The sequence below is a fragment of the Chiloscyllium plagiosum genome, chromosome 1, assembly GCF_004010195.1.
Source record: "Chiloscyllium plagiosum isolate BGI_BamShark_2017 chromosome 1, ASM401019v2, whole genome shotgun sequence".
In the NCBI taxonomy this organism is placed as follows: Eukaryota; Metazoa; Chordata; class Chondrichthyes; order Orectolobiformes; family Hemiscylliidae; genus Chiloscyllium; species Chiloscyllium plagiosum.
In genome coordinates, this window is record NC_057710.1 from 25,639,744 (window position 1) to 25,654,866 (window position 15,123).

The window sequence follows — 15,123 nt, forward strand, 5'->3', positions numbered from 1 at the left end:
TTAATCACTCCAAAATCCCCAACCTCTGACATGCTATGTAGCCACGGTTTTAAAATAGCTAGTCAAATGTAGTTTCTGTCAATTATAGCTCCCCCAACATAATGATAGTGGGGAAATTCAGTAACGTAAATGCCATTGAACCTCAAATGAATATGGTTAGACTCTGTCTTGTTGGAGAAAGTCTGGCTTATGTAAAACAAGAATATTCCTCATCGCTTATCATCTAAGCTTGGATAGTATAGAGGTATTGATACATTTGCTCCTGGGATATTTCAGTATCTGAGGAGTTATTAATCGTACAAACGGAAACAGAAATTGCTGAAGAAACTCAGCAAATCTGGCAGCAGCTGATGGACAGAAAATAAAGTTAACATTTCAAGTCCCGAGACACTTCTTCAGAACAGACCTTACCTTCTAAGCAGGCGAAAGTGAATACTGCAGATGCTATTGATTGGAGTCGAGAGTATGGTGGATTCCTGATGAAGGGCTTTTGCTCAAAACATTGATTTTCCTGCTCCTCGAATGCTGCCTTACCTTATAAGTATCCCAGTGTCATATTTCATTTTATAGTGCTCCTGTGGAGGGCATTGGAATGCCTCTACATTAATCTAAATTACTGTGTTTGCTTTTCTTCTCTATTTCTATCTCTTCTTTGGTGCGCAGGCGTGGGATTTCACGTTGGAGAAGGATCTTCTCATGTCAGATCTATGTTGAGATCTACTTTGGGAAAGAGGTCTGCCACGGGTCACATTTCAAGTCATAGTTACGGAATGGAGTCCAGTAATGCCATAGGCAGCCTCTGGGGTACAAGGGGGCCACGACTGCAAATCAACGTTGAAATTCAATCCAGGACCAAAGGACTAGAGTTTGGAAAGAGGCCTTAGCACAAATTGATGTTTGGCAGGCCTATAAATTAAGTACTAAGTATAATTTAAATGTGGTAGCTTGGCTGCATTGATAGGTGTGATGGAAATAGAATGGTGTGATATTTCCTAGCAATTCAGGAAGTAAACATGTGCAAATTCTTTCATTTGTTTTGCACACAAGTTATTTGAGAAGCTGTACCTATTAAGAATATGCCAAAAGGGCTTCAGGCAGTGAGTTTTTCTTATTCTACTGAATTCCTTTAAAGGCTAAGTTCTCAGATAAACAAGTCCTAGGATTTAGACCAAAAGACCATACGAAGCAGGAACAGGAATGGGCTGCTGCTCGGCTCCTCAAGCCTGCTCTGCCATTCAATATCATCACAGCTGATCCAACATTCCTCATTTTCTTGTTCTTTCCCCGTAGCCCTTGACACTCTTACTGATCAAGAATCTTATCTGTAATCAGCTTTAAATATACACAAGGACACTGGCCCCACAGCTCTGTGGCAATGAGTTCCAAAGATTCTCAATCTTCTGAGAGAAGAAATTCTTCCCCATCTCAGTTTTAAATTGTTCTCCCTTTATCCTGAGACTATGGCCTCTGGTCTTAGACTCTCCCTTGAGAGGAAACATCCTCTCAACATTTACCCTGTCAAGACTTTTACGAATCCTATTTGTTTCAATAAGATGTTTCTATTGCTTTTAAACTCCATGTAGTAGAATCCCAATCTGTTCAACCTTTCCTTATAAGACAATCCCTCAATACCAGAAATCATTCCAGTGAACTTCTCTGAGTTGCCTCCACTTGAGTATTATATTTCCTTAAATAAGGGTTCAAAACTGCTCACAGTACTCCAGATGTGATCTCACCAGCATCTTGTACAGCAAGACTTTCCTACTCTTAATCACCTACCCCCTTGAAACAAGGGTCAACATTCCATTGGCCTTCCTGATTACCTGCTGTACCTGTATGCTAGCTTTCTGTGAGTAACCTCAAGTCCCTTTGTGATGCAGCTTTCTGCATTTTGTTCTCCCTTCCAAAATGAGTAGCTCATAGCTTGGCGTGGGAGAAATGGGTTTGAATCCATCGGTACCAGTACTAGTGAAGGAAGGAGCTATTCCAATGGGACAGGCTTCAGCAGAGTCATGGTGAGACCAGGATCCTGGCAAATCACATACCAAAGGTTTGACACTAAATAATGTGGCATGGGTTCAGTTCCATAAGACAAATTTCTTCAGCCAGAGGGTGAAGATTCTGAGAAACTCGACTTCCATAGCCTTCTGTGGCAACAAGTCATTGACTGCATTTAAGACATAGATTCATAGGTTCTTGATTAGTAAGGGAATCAAGGGTTATGCGGAGAAGGCAGGCAAATCGACGATGGTCAAAGGGCCCACATACTCTATGGGCTGAATGGCCTAATTTAGCTCTTAAATCTTATTTCAAATGCTTTTAATTTCTCTGCCATTTCCTTGTTCCTCATAACTATCTACACAGATTCATTTTCTAAGGGCCCTATGTTTACGTTGACCTCTCTCTTTTGTTTTACGTATTTGAAAAAGCTCCTATTGTCAGTTTTTATACTCTTCATTAGTATGCCCTTCTAGTTTGTTTTCTCTCCTTTTGTTATCTTTTTAGTCCTCCTTTGATGGATTCTGAATTTATCGCAGTCTTCAGGGCTATCACTGACTTTAGCCTTCTTGTACACTTTTCCTTAATTATAATCAACAAAGAACAAACAAAGTATACTCACTTCGAACAGTCAGAGTTGTACAGCATAGGAACAGACCCTTCAATCCAACCTGTCCATGCCGCCAGATGTCCTAAATTAATCTAGTCCCATCTGTCAGCATTTGGCCCACATTACCCTAAACCCTTCTTCAAGGAATTATGAACCCGCACCCAAAGGTCTCTTTGTTCGACAAAACACCCCAGGGCCCTACCATTACCATTTATTTACTCTATTCACTGTCCTTCCAGGGTATAAGTTAATGAAACGCATTCACATATCAATTTAATGCTTTTCTGAAAGTTCACTGCCAAAATATTTGGCTTGTTAATTTAACAAGTTAAAAATTGATACATTATGAAACTATTTGTTAAGATCTGTTTAGATAACAAAAATAATGGAATAGAATACATGTACATATTTCAAACTTTACAGGACAATTATCACCAATTTCTAAACTATCCACAGTCTAAGGTGATAGTGGGAGAGAGGATTCATAAACAGAGAATAAAACAGCAGTAAAATGGTACACACTCATAACATACCTTATCTGAGAGAAATAAAGTGTGACAACGTGCTTTGCATACACAGCATATGTCCATATTTCCTAAAATGAGTATCAAATATTAGAAACATCCTTTCTTGTTTAGGAAAATACTTTTAAAGAACTGAAACAGAGATAAATCTTATTCCAAATCAACATTTTAATATTATTGAAGGTACAGCATAATTTTGCTGAAATGGTGGAATCCAAATCATTTGCAGGACTTCCCATGGTTCTACTTGTGTTAATGTTGATCTGGAGCCTAATTTTGATGTTCAGCTGCTAAAATGTTCTTAATCTGCTAATTTTTTCAAACCTGACCTGCCCATTCAAAGCCACAGTTTCAGCTGCCCTGATAGACGTTCTGTTCTTGAAACTCTACAGTCCGTGGTTAAACTGGTCCCACAGTGTTAACAGGCAGACTAAAGATTTTAATCCAGGATGATGGACTGACAATAGATTAATATGTTCAAGTCAGGATGATGTGTGTCTTGGGCAGATTCATGTGAGTGATAGTGTTCCCATGTATCTGTTTCCCTCATCCTTCTAGATGATTGAGGTTATAGGTTTGGGAGACCTTGCCAAAGAAGTATTGATGAGTTATTACAATTTAGGTTGCAAATAGCACACACTGCAGCCACCCTGTGCCAATGATGGAAGTAATGGTGGATTGTCAAACTAATAGGTGTAATGTCATGGATAGTGTTAAGCTTCTCAAGTATTATTGGAGATGCACTCATCCCAGCAAATGGAGAATTTATTACTATACTCCTAATATGTAACTTTTAAACAGTATGGTGACTTGCAAACTGAAAGACAAGCCACTTGCTACTGAATACCCTGCTTCTGGCCTATCTTGCTGACTGTAACATTTAGTTTCCAACCAGCACCTGGTCAATAGTGACTTCAGTTCTGAAAAATGTCCAAGGTTTCAATGTTTGATACTGAATTGCCTCAGTTGATACATACAGAATTCAACAACTTTTATTTGTTGCAATGCAGCGCAGCAGGACTAACACAGTAAAAATGTGCTTTTCATTCAATGGTGTATGAATGAAAGTCCTCATCTGGTATATAAATTTACTTCCTGTGCAGTTAAAGTTGTTTCAGAGTTTTTTAAAAACATATAAATATTCCACTGATAGCAGATTTGAAGCTGCAGACACAACATAACCAGTAGGTATCCATCCCTCCCTCCTTTCCTGTTCTTGACCACACCACAATTTTATCAGTAGCAGTGATGGTGCTAAGTGGCCTGCTAATGAGACAAGCTAATGAGACAACTGGGCTCTGTAGTTTTGCAACTAAAGCCTGAAGAACCTGAACCCATCACCATCAAGGTTGAACTTGCAGCAAGGTGTCATACACCAAATATCCAGCTGCCTGACCTGATGGTCGGAAGCAAGGTGGTGTTCCTTCCCTAACTGGTCCATTGATCCATTAGAGGGAGCCCTAAAAAATGTTAACTTCCTTCACCCGCTAGTTCCCCTCTCCTCAATGCCTCTCAAATCCTGCCTCCAACTCCCTCACTGTCTCTCCTTCCTCACACCAAACACTTTACAAAGTGCCAAACCATCATCCTCAAGCCCTGAGTGCCATAGCAGCAATGGCTAGAGTCACATTGCCATTACTTCAGTACTGTCTTTGATTGACCAGCAACTCTCTGATGCAAAATATCACATCCCTGAGGAATGGAAAACCTAACCTTTTTGGAAACATGGCAAGACTCGCGGAGATGATTAAATGCCTCAATTTGCAAATACAGATTAGCTATTCTCATTTACAACTTTCTTAAATTGAACAATGTTAGCAAATATACAATTTGAAAGGAAATATATGTTATCAATAACTACTTCAAATAGCCTAACATAGCAAATAATATTCGATTGATTAGAGCAGCATAATAGTCAAAGTCCACTCAAAAACTAAGGCTAGCCAAACTAAGATTTCAATGGATAATCAAGTATCAGGATCCTGTTTTTCAAAGTTCTACAGAACAGTATCTAAGTAATCCTGTAACCAACAGATCAGATCTAAGCTCTGTACTCCTACTATATCCAGTCACCAATGGTGCTGAACAATTAATCAACTCACTGGAAGAGAAGGTTCCACAAATACTTCCATTCTTAATAATGGAAGAGCCCAACATGTAAGTGCAAAAGATTCACAGCCATTTTCCACCAGAATTGCTGAATGGATAATTCAGCTTTGCCTCCGTCAAATGGTTCTAGCGTCACAGATACTAGTGTTCAGCCAATTTGATTCACTCCACGTGATAAGAAGAAACAGTTGGAGGCAGTGGATGCTGTAAAAGCAATGGGCCCTGATAACATTCCAGCAACAGTACTGAAGACCTGTGCTCCAAAACATGACACTTCTCTAGCCAAGCTGTTGTAGTAAACATACAACACTAGCATCTACCCTACAATGTGAAAAATTGCCTAAGTATGTCCTGCACACAAAAGTAGGTCAAATTCATACCATCCAATTCCAATCCATTCCTGAAGAAGGGCTCATGCCCGAAACGTTGATTCTCCTGCTCCTTGGATGCTGCCTGAACTGCGCTTTTCCAGCAACACATTTTCAGCTCTGATCTCCAGCATCTGCAGTCCTCACTTTCTTCATCCAATTACAGACCCAACTGTCTACTCTTCATCATCAGTAAAGTAATGAAAGGTGTCTTCAAAAGTGCTATCAAAAGTACCTGCTCAGCAACAACTTGCTCTCTGATGCCCTGGTTTCGCCAGGGCCACTCAGCTCCTAACATCAATACAGCTTTGGTTTAAACATGGACAAGAGAGCTGAATTCCAGAGCTGAGGTGAGAATGACTGTTAAGGCCACATTTGATTGAATGTGGCATCGAGGAATCCAAGCAAAACTGTAATCAATGGGTACCGGGGGCAAGATCTCCACCAGTTGGAGTCGTATCAGGCATGCAGGAAGGTGGGGTCAAAAACTGCAGTGCTGGAAAAGCACAACAGGTCAGGCAATACCCAAGGACTCGGAGAGTCGAGATGACATCGACTTTCCTGCTCTTCAGATGCTGCCTGATCTGCTGTGCTTTTCCAGAGCCACACTTTTCAACTCTGACTCTCCAGCATCTGCAGTCCTCACTTTCACATGGGAAGGTGGTTATGGTTGCTGGAAGTCATTCATCTCAGCTCCAGGACATTTCTGCAAGAGTACCTCAGCGTAGTGTCCTATACCTAACAATCTTCAGCTGCTTCATCAATGACCTTCCCTCCATAAGGTCTGTGGCAAGAAACATTTGCATCACACAAATGCCAGACATGACCATCAGCAACTAGAGTCTATATAACCATCACCCCTTGACATTCAACGCTGCTGCCATCACTGAATCCCCACTATTAACCTTCTGGAGGTTACTACTGACCAGAAATTCAGCTGGACTGGCAACATTAAATGCAGTGGCTACAAGAAGAGGCCAGAGGCTAGGAATAACACAGGGAGTAACTCACCTCCTGACTCCCCAAAACCTGTCTACAACACCCAAGTCAGGTGTGTGATGGAATACTCCCCACTTGCCTGGATGATGCAGCTCCAATACTCAAGAAGATTGATACCATCCGGGTCAAAGCAGTCCAATTGATTAGCACCACATCCACAAGCATTCACTCCATCCACCATCAATGCTCAGTAGCAATGGTGTGAATTATCTACAAGATGCAATGCAGAAATTCACCAAAGATCCTTAAACAGTACCTCTTAGATCCATGAAGGTCAAGGGCCGCAGATACATGGGATACCACCAGCTGCAAGTTTCCTTCCAAGCCACTCACTATCCTGACTGGGAAAAAATTGCCATTTCTGGGTCAAATACTTAGAATTCCCTCCCTCAGGGCATTCTGGGTCAACCTACAGTACATTGTCTGCAGTGATTCAAGAAGGCACCTTCTCAAAGGCAACTAGGAATGGACAATAAATGCTGGCCAGCATCCCATGAGTGAATAAAAAACTGGAAGATAATGTAATTTTTCTCATTCTTATTTCTCCTTTTGTATCTAGAATTTGGTAAACTTTTCACCAAAATCCTACTTGAGTATGTGTGACAATAAAAGCTAATTGCAATTCTAAATAGTGGGACAAGGAGGGAAAAATTCTGCAAAGAAATCCCCCATTTCTCCATTCAAATTCAGTGGAACCCCAGAAATAAAGTTATGACTAATGACTCTACAGGAATTCAACCCAAAGCATCTTCAGTGCATTTCTAGCATTTCATTTCAGTATACAAAAGAATAATGTTTGAAAGACACATATTCCTAGTACTACTTGTAATTAAATTTCAGGATCATTTTTCAGGTTCAATTGCAACGTGGACCCTTACTGAAGGAAGATCTTGGTTGAAGAATTGAGCAACCAATTTTAGTAATCAATTAATATTACGTTCAATTTTCCAAAAGACAAATTGGAAACACAAACCATAGCTTAAAATTCAACCCAAAATGTTTCCTACCCAAATGGAGATGAGTTAGCTTGTTGATCTTTAGAAAAACTTAGTTGCTTCTCATCTGGACTGTTAGTTCACACCTCTCTTTACTAGCAACAATATCTTAACACATTCATACCTGGGTATAACTCAAAAAAGCGCTGGCAAGTTCTCACCAGTATCCTAACAAATATAAATTATTCAATTCACATAATTACAATAATTTTTCCCAGCGATCTATCTCATTGTTTATCCTGTGAACTTATTATTTAAAACTGGCTGCCATATTTGCTACATCCATAATTTCAAAACCTGCCTGTGAAGAAGGAAAGTCCTTAGGTTGTGAAAGTACTAAGACTCAGAGTCATACAGCACGGAAACAAACCCTTCAGACCAACCAGTCCATGCCAACCATAATTCCAAACTAAACTAGTCCCCCATCCCTGCCTACTCCTGGCACATATATCTCCAAACCTTTCCTATTCACATCCATCACTTCCTCAGGAAGTTCATTCTCTGTACAAATCACCCTCTGTGTAAAAATTGCCCCCAGGTCTATTTTAAATCTCTGTCCCATCACCTTAAAAATATGTCCCCTAGACTTTATATCCCCCATCTTAAGGAAAAGACAACCATCATTAACTCTATACCCCTCATTATTTTGTAAACTTCTATAAGGTCGCCTCTCCACATTTTACGCTCCACTGACAACAGTCCCAGCCTATCTAGCCTTTGTTTATCATTCAAACCTTCCATACCTGGCAACATCCTGGTAAATTTCTTCTAAACCCTCTTCAGCTTAATAATATCGTTCCTTTAGCTGGATGACCAGAAGAGGCCTCACCAATGTCCTGTACAACCTGTACGACTTTCTAACTCCCATACTCCAAGGACTGAGCAGTGGAGGCAAGCATGCCAAATGCCTTTTCAACCACGCTATCAATATATGGCACAAACTTCAAAGAATTATGTACCTGAAACCCTAGGTCCTTCTGTTCTACAACACTGCCCAGTACCCTGCCATCAATTGGAAAGCCCTAACCTTGTTTGTTGTACCAAAATGCAATGATTAGATTACTTAGTGTGAAAACAGGCCCTTCGGCCCAACAAGTCCACACCGACCTTCTGAAGAGTAACCCACCCAGACCCATTCCCCTACATTTACCCCTTCACCTAATTTAGCCAGGCCAATTCACCTGACCTGCATATTTTTGGACTGTGGGAGGAAACCAGAGCACCCGGAGGAAACCCACGCAGACATGGGGAGAAATGTGCAAACTCTACACAAACAGCTGCCTGAGGCGGGAACTGAACCCAGGTCTCTGGCGCTGTGAGGCAGGAGTGCTAACCACTGTGCCACCATGCCTCACATTTTTCCAGATTGAACTCCATCTGCCATTTTTCAGCCCATTGACCCATTTCATCAAGATTTCTTGTAATCTTAGAAAACCTTCTTCACTGTCTACTTATATAAGTTTCTGCCCTTCCAAAATAATTACAAGATGTCTTAAATCAGTGAATGTTCGAGAGCTGTAGCTATATAAAATTAGTTTTCTTTTTCAATAAAATCAATATTAAATAATAATTAAGAGTTAATTCAATTCAAATCTGCATTGTAACTCTGCATCTCAATCAGAATGCCTCCTCATGAAGACATATTTCATTAGTCCACTCCTACCTTTGCTGAGACAAGATTCACAGACAACATGTCCGCAAGTGGTCAGGACAAATCTGCAGCTATTTGCTTTGGGCTGTTGAAAACAGTAGTTACAAAAAACCCAGACCGCCATGTCATCCAGACAACCTGACAAAAAAAAAATCAAACATCGATTTCAAACTTTATCTTTAAATAAATACTGCTTTTTTCACAGGAGATAGATTATAAATAAGTCAAATTTACTAAGAAACAAGGACAAAATAGTTAATACAGTTGCTCAGAAGGCAAAGATTCTCTGTTAAAAGCTGAATAAAATAAACGTAAAACTTTACTATTTTTAGGAATCATGTGATTTTCATGCTGTTGAAGCCATGAATGGATGGGCATACCCAGGATCATCGAAATATCTTTGAGATTTAATAGTAGCTTTTTGTACCTCACAAACATGTTCCAAGATGCTTCAGAGACAAGATATTGGTAAATGCTGAAACATTTCGCACATAGTACTACAGAGGAACCTGGATTATCCAAACGACATAGGCGGGGGAGTAGTTTGTTCAGATAATCAAATGCCGAATAGCAGTTTAGCCAAGTATTGCCCTCTTATGGTAGTGTTGTCCCAGTCGAATTCATGTTGCTTGTCGTCTGCGTGTGTGGCTACTAAAGATAGCTGGTCGTGGCGTTTCGTGGCTAGTTGATGTCCATGAACATGGGCAAGCCAAATAAAGAACAGCCAGGGAATTCCTAGAAGCATGGCACTCATCCACAAACTCCATCAACAAACACATCGACCTGGACCCAATACACCGGCCACTACAGCGGACAGCTGAAACTGACAACCGGAAGCGGCAGGGACAGGCCACTATAAATGCCAGAGGAAACACCACAGAAGTGCTTCACAGGAGGCTCCCAAGCACTGAGGATGTCACCTAGACAGGGAACGAAACGTTTGCAACAAAAATTTCCAGCTTGGCGAACATAACCACAACAACGAGCACCCGAGCTACAAATTTTCTCCCAAACAGATTAGATTCTCTAGTGTGGAAACAGGCCCTTTGGCCCACCAAGTCCACAACGACTCTCTGAAGAGCAACCCACCCAGACCCATTCCCCTACACCTCACACTATGGAAAATTTAGAATGGCCAATTCACCTAACCTGCACATCTTTGGACTGTGGTAGGAAACCAGAGCACCCGGAAGAAACCCATGCAGACACGGGAAGAATGTGTAAACTCCACACAGACACTGAGGGTGGAATCGAACCCAGGTCCCTAGCTCTGTAAGGTAGTAGTGCTAACCACTGAGCCATTGTGCCACCATGCTTTAATTGTTTTGCATGCTGTGAATGGAAATGAGGGTGATGCTTGAAAAAGCTGGGTAAAAGGGCACTTTGTCATTGAAAAGGCAAGTAGGCCACACCATAAGACAATAAGACATAGGGACAAAAGAAGGTCATTCAGCTCATCGAGTCTGCTCTGCCACTCAATGAGATCATGACTAGTTTGATGATCGTCAACTTGACTTTCCTTCCTTTTCCTCATACCCCTCAATTCCCTTACTGATTAAAAATACCTCACATTGAATATATCTAACAACCTACCGTCAAGCAGCCCTCTGTGATAAAGAATTCCATAGATTCACCACTGTCCGAGAGAAGAAATTCTTTCTCATCTGTCTTAAATGTGCAGCTTATGCTGAGATAATGCCCCTTGATCCTAGATTCTCCAATAAAGGGGAAAATAATCTTTCTTTGGGGACATGACAGGCTAGAAAAAGAATCTTGTATGTTTCAATAAGGTCATCTCTCATTCTTCTATATTCTATCCAGGCCCAATCTATTCAACCTCTCCTCATAAGACAGTCTCTTCATACCTGATATTAGCCTAGTGAAACCTCTGAACTGCCATCAATGCCAGAATATCTGAATAGATACAGGAAACCTAGACACAGAATTCAGCCACAATCTAGTTGAAAGGTTAATTATTCCTGATGCTCTTATTCCTTGTCTACATATATTTGTGTCCCACTCTCATCCTCAACAGTTTTTTTTTAAAGGAACACATTGGGATTCGTAATTTTAATGTTATTAGTTAAGTGCTAGGAACAAATTTCACCATTATTGTCGGGCTGCCAGTATTCAACTCCTAACTGCTCAGAGAAAATGCTTTAGCGTCATTACTCTCCCTGTAAACACCCTTGAAAGAATTATATCTTGTTGAATGCAGTATAACTGAGTCTGTAATAGCACACTAACTTCATAATTATTGCTAAAACCCTCACTTCCCCTAAAATTTATATTTGTGGAATTTCAAATTTTGCCCATGCGATATATTTTTTAAAATATTAACAGTTTTTAAAAGATTCTTTACAACATCATAGTCACATTGATTAAGATATAGGCTATCAATAGAGCTAAAGTACTGAAATATGGGGAAATGAAATTGTTCTTGATGCAAGTCAGAAGAAAAAAATGAACAGTGATAAATATTGAATACAGGATTAACTAACCAACAGATAGCAGAAAGTCAGGCCAAATGGGATTTTACTGATTGTCAAGAAGTAGTGGGATGTCACAGACTTCAGTCCTCAGGTCCCAACTATTTACAATATATATTAATAACTTGTATGGAGGGACAGAATGCATATAGCAAAAATTGCAATTTACATTAAAATAGGTACAACAGTAAATTGTGTTTCAGAAATAAGAAATTTACAAAGGGATATGGATAATTTTAATGAATGGGGCAAAATGTGGCAGATGGAGTTTAGTGTGGATGTGCGTGAGGTTTCCATTTCAGTCAGAAGGATGAACTTCTACCTTGGGATCCTTCAACCACACGGCATCAATATCAACTTCACTAGTTTCCAAATCTCCCCTCTCCCCACGTCATCACAGATCCAACCCTCCAACTCAGCACTGCACTATCACAATCACCCCCACCTCATCTACCTATTGTGACCTTTTCCCCACCCTCACCTTATTTCTTGATGACGGTCTATTGCCTAAAACATTGACTCTTCTGTTTCTCGGATGCTGCCTAACCTATTGTGCTTTTCCAGCACCATACTTTTTGACTCTGACTCCCCAGCACCTGTAGTCCTCTCTTTCTCACAGAAGAACGAAAAGGCAACATATTTTCCAAATGGAGAGAAACTTCAAAAAACTTCATTGCAGAGGATCTGGTTATCCTCGTGCATGAGTCGCAGGAAGTTAGTATGCAGCAGGTAATAAGAAAAGCAAATGGAATTTTGGCGTTTATTGCTAAAGGGATAGAATATAAAAGTAAGGAAAGGTTGTTGCAATTGTATACAGCATTGGTCAGAACATATCTGGAATATCGCATACAGTGATGATCCCCTTCCCTAAAGAAGGATCTAATTGCATTGGAGCCAGTTTAATAAAGGTTCACTAGATTCATTCCAGAGCTGAAAGACTTGTCTGTTGAGGAGAGATTGAGCAGTTCAGGCTTGCTAGAACTTAGACAGATGAGAGGAGATCTAATTGAGGTATATAAGATGCTAAGTGAAACTGACAAAGTATTTGTAAAGTGGATATTTCCCACTGTGGGAACAAGATTCAATTGTTCTAAACAGAGAGTAGCAGATTTAAAACAGAGGAAGGAATTAATTCTCTCAAAAGGTTGTAAATCACTGCATTTCATTACCCAATGGTGCAGTGGGCACCAGGACACTAAATAAATTGAAGGACAAGACAGGTAGCTTTTAATTAGCAATGGGTTAAAGGGTTATGGGGAGCAGGCAGAAAAATGGGATTGAGGCTGTGAAGAGATCAGCCATGATCGTACAAATTGGAGAAGCAGGCTCGAAGGGCTGAATCGCTTACTCCTGGTCCTTGTTCTTATGTTATTAAATATACAAACAAGGTACAGAATTGAAAATGAAAGCAAAAGTAGCATGATTTGCCTGTTTACTTCTTCCCTCTTTAGCATCCAAGGCCCCAGACATACCTTCTAAATGAGGCAAAGATTCACCTGTACTTCATTCAATCTGGACTACTGTACTCACTGTTCAATGTGGTCTCCTCTATACTGAGATGAAACTTAGACTGGGTGACCACTTTGCAGAACACCTATACTCTATCCACAAAAATGATCCTGATCTTCTAGTTGCCTGCTACTTCAATACACCACCATTTTCCCACACCAACATTTCTGTCGCAGGCCTGCTGCAGTGTTCCAGTAAGCTTCAGCGCAACCTTGAAAAACATCCTATTTTCCACTTGACAACCCTGTAGCCTCTAGGACTCAACATTGAGTTCAATAACTTTAAAGCCTTATTCTAGCTTTCTATGTTTTCTTCAGCAGGTCCTATTAGGCATGGAGAAAGTGAGGACTGAAGATGCTGGAACTCAGAAGTAGAGTGTAGTCCTGGAAAAGCACAGCAGATCAGGCAGCATCCGAGGAGGAGAATCGATGTTTCAGGCATAAGCCCTTCATCAGGAAGGCCCCTCCATCCTGATGAAGGGCTTGTGCCCGAAACATCAATTCTCCTGCTCCTCAGATGCTGCCTGACCCGCTGTGCTTTTCCAGCACTACACTCTTGACCCTATTATGACATGGGTTGTTTTGAGCAGTCATCCACTCCCACATACTCTCAGGATCATTGTCACATTATATGGGCTGCATTCAGCACACCTAACCCATTTTCTCACTCTTAGCTCTAATAACTCTTTTAAAGAGTGGCTAGACCCAAAACATTAACTCTGATTACTTTCCACAGATGCTGCCACATGCTGAACTTTTCCAGCAATTTCTGATTTGTTTCTGATTTTCAGTATCCACAGTTCTTTTGGTTTTTATTCTCTATTATCTTTTATTCAGCTTTGATTTCTGTCCTGAGTCTACTACCCAATACCTATCCCTTTTATGCGTCTATCTCTGGGCTCCATCTCCACCTATCTGCTCACCTCTCCTCTTTCGCACACCATCCCCAACTTCTGTTTCAGCATAAACACCGGTTTATTCCCAGCTAACAGTTCTGATGAAGAGTCATCGGAATAAAAGCATTAACTCTACTTGCTTCCCAGGATGCTGCCAGACCTGCAGAACTTCTCCACCAATTTCTATTATTGTAGCATGATTGGAAGCAGTTATCATGATATTCAGTTTCAAATGTTAGGATTCCTGAAAAACTCCCAATGACATAGAACATTACAGCGCAGTACAGGCCCTTCGGCCCTCGATGTTGCGTTGCCCTGTCATACTAATCTGAAGTCCATCCCACCTACACTATTCCATGTACGTCCATATGCCTGTCCAATGATGACTTAAATGCATTTAAACTTGGCGAATCAACGTTGCAGGCAAAGCATTTCATACCCTTACTACTCTCTGAGTAAAGAAACTACCTCTGACATCTGTCTTATACCTATCTCCCCTCACTTTAAAGTTGTGTTCCCTCGTGTTTGCCATCCCCATACTTGGAAAAAGGCTCTCCCTGTCCACCCTATCGAACCCTCTGATTATATTGTATGTCTCTATTAAGTCACGTCTCAACCTTCTTCTCTCTAACGAGAACAGCCTCAAGTCTCTCAGCCTTTCCACATAAGACATTCCCTCCATACCAGGCAACATCCTAGTAAATCTCCTCTGCACCCTTTCCAAAGCTTCCATATCCTTCTTATAATGCGGTGACCAGAACTGTACACAATACTCCAAGTGTGGCCGTACCAGAGTTTTGTACAGCTGCAGCATAACCTCCTTGTTCCGGAACTCAATCCCTCTATTAATAAAGGCCAAAACACTGTATGCCTTCTTAACATCCCTGTCAATCTGGGTGGCAACTTTCAAGGATCTGTGTACATGGATACCGAGATCTCTCTGCTCATCTGCACTCCCAAGAATCCTACCATTAGC

At 40.8% G+C, this 15,123-nt stretch overlaps 1 protein-coding gene across 1 annotated transcript in view; it reads right to left on the minus strand.

The window, feature by feature from the left end:
* The window catches only part of LOC122563207 (probable E3 SUMO-protein ligase RNF212), a 109,947-nt gene that overhangs the window by 85,491 nt on the left and 9,333 nt on the right, over window positions 1–15,123 (minus strand). The window contains exons 2-3 of the mRNA XM_043717158.1: window positions 9,267–9,392; window positions 3,142–3,203 (exon numbers count right to left, since the gene is read on the minus strand). Of these exons, the coding sequence (XP_043573093.1) occupies window positions 3,142–3,203; window positions 9,267–9,378 (174 nt within the window). The 5' untranslated portion in view covers window positions 9,379–9,392. The remainder of the gene's footprint in view (window positions 1–3,141; window positions 3,204–9,266; window positions 9,393–15,123) is intronic.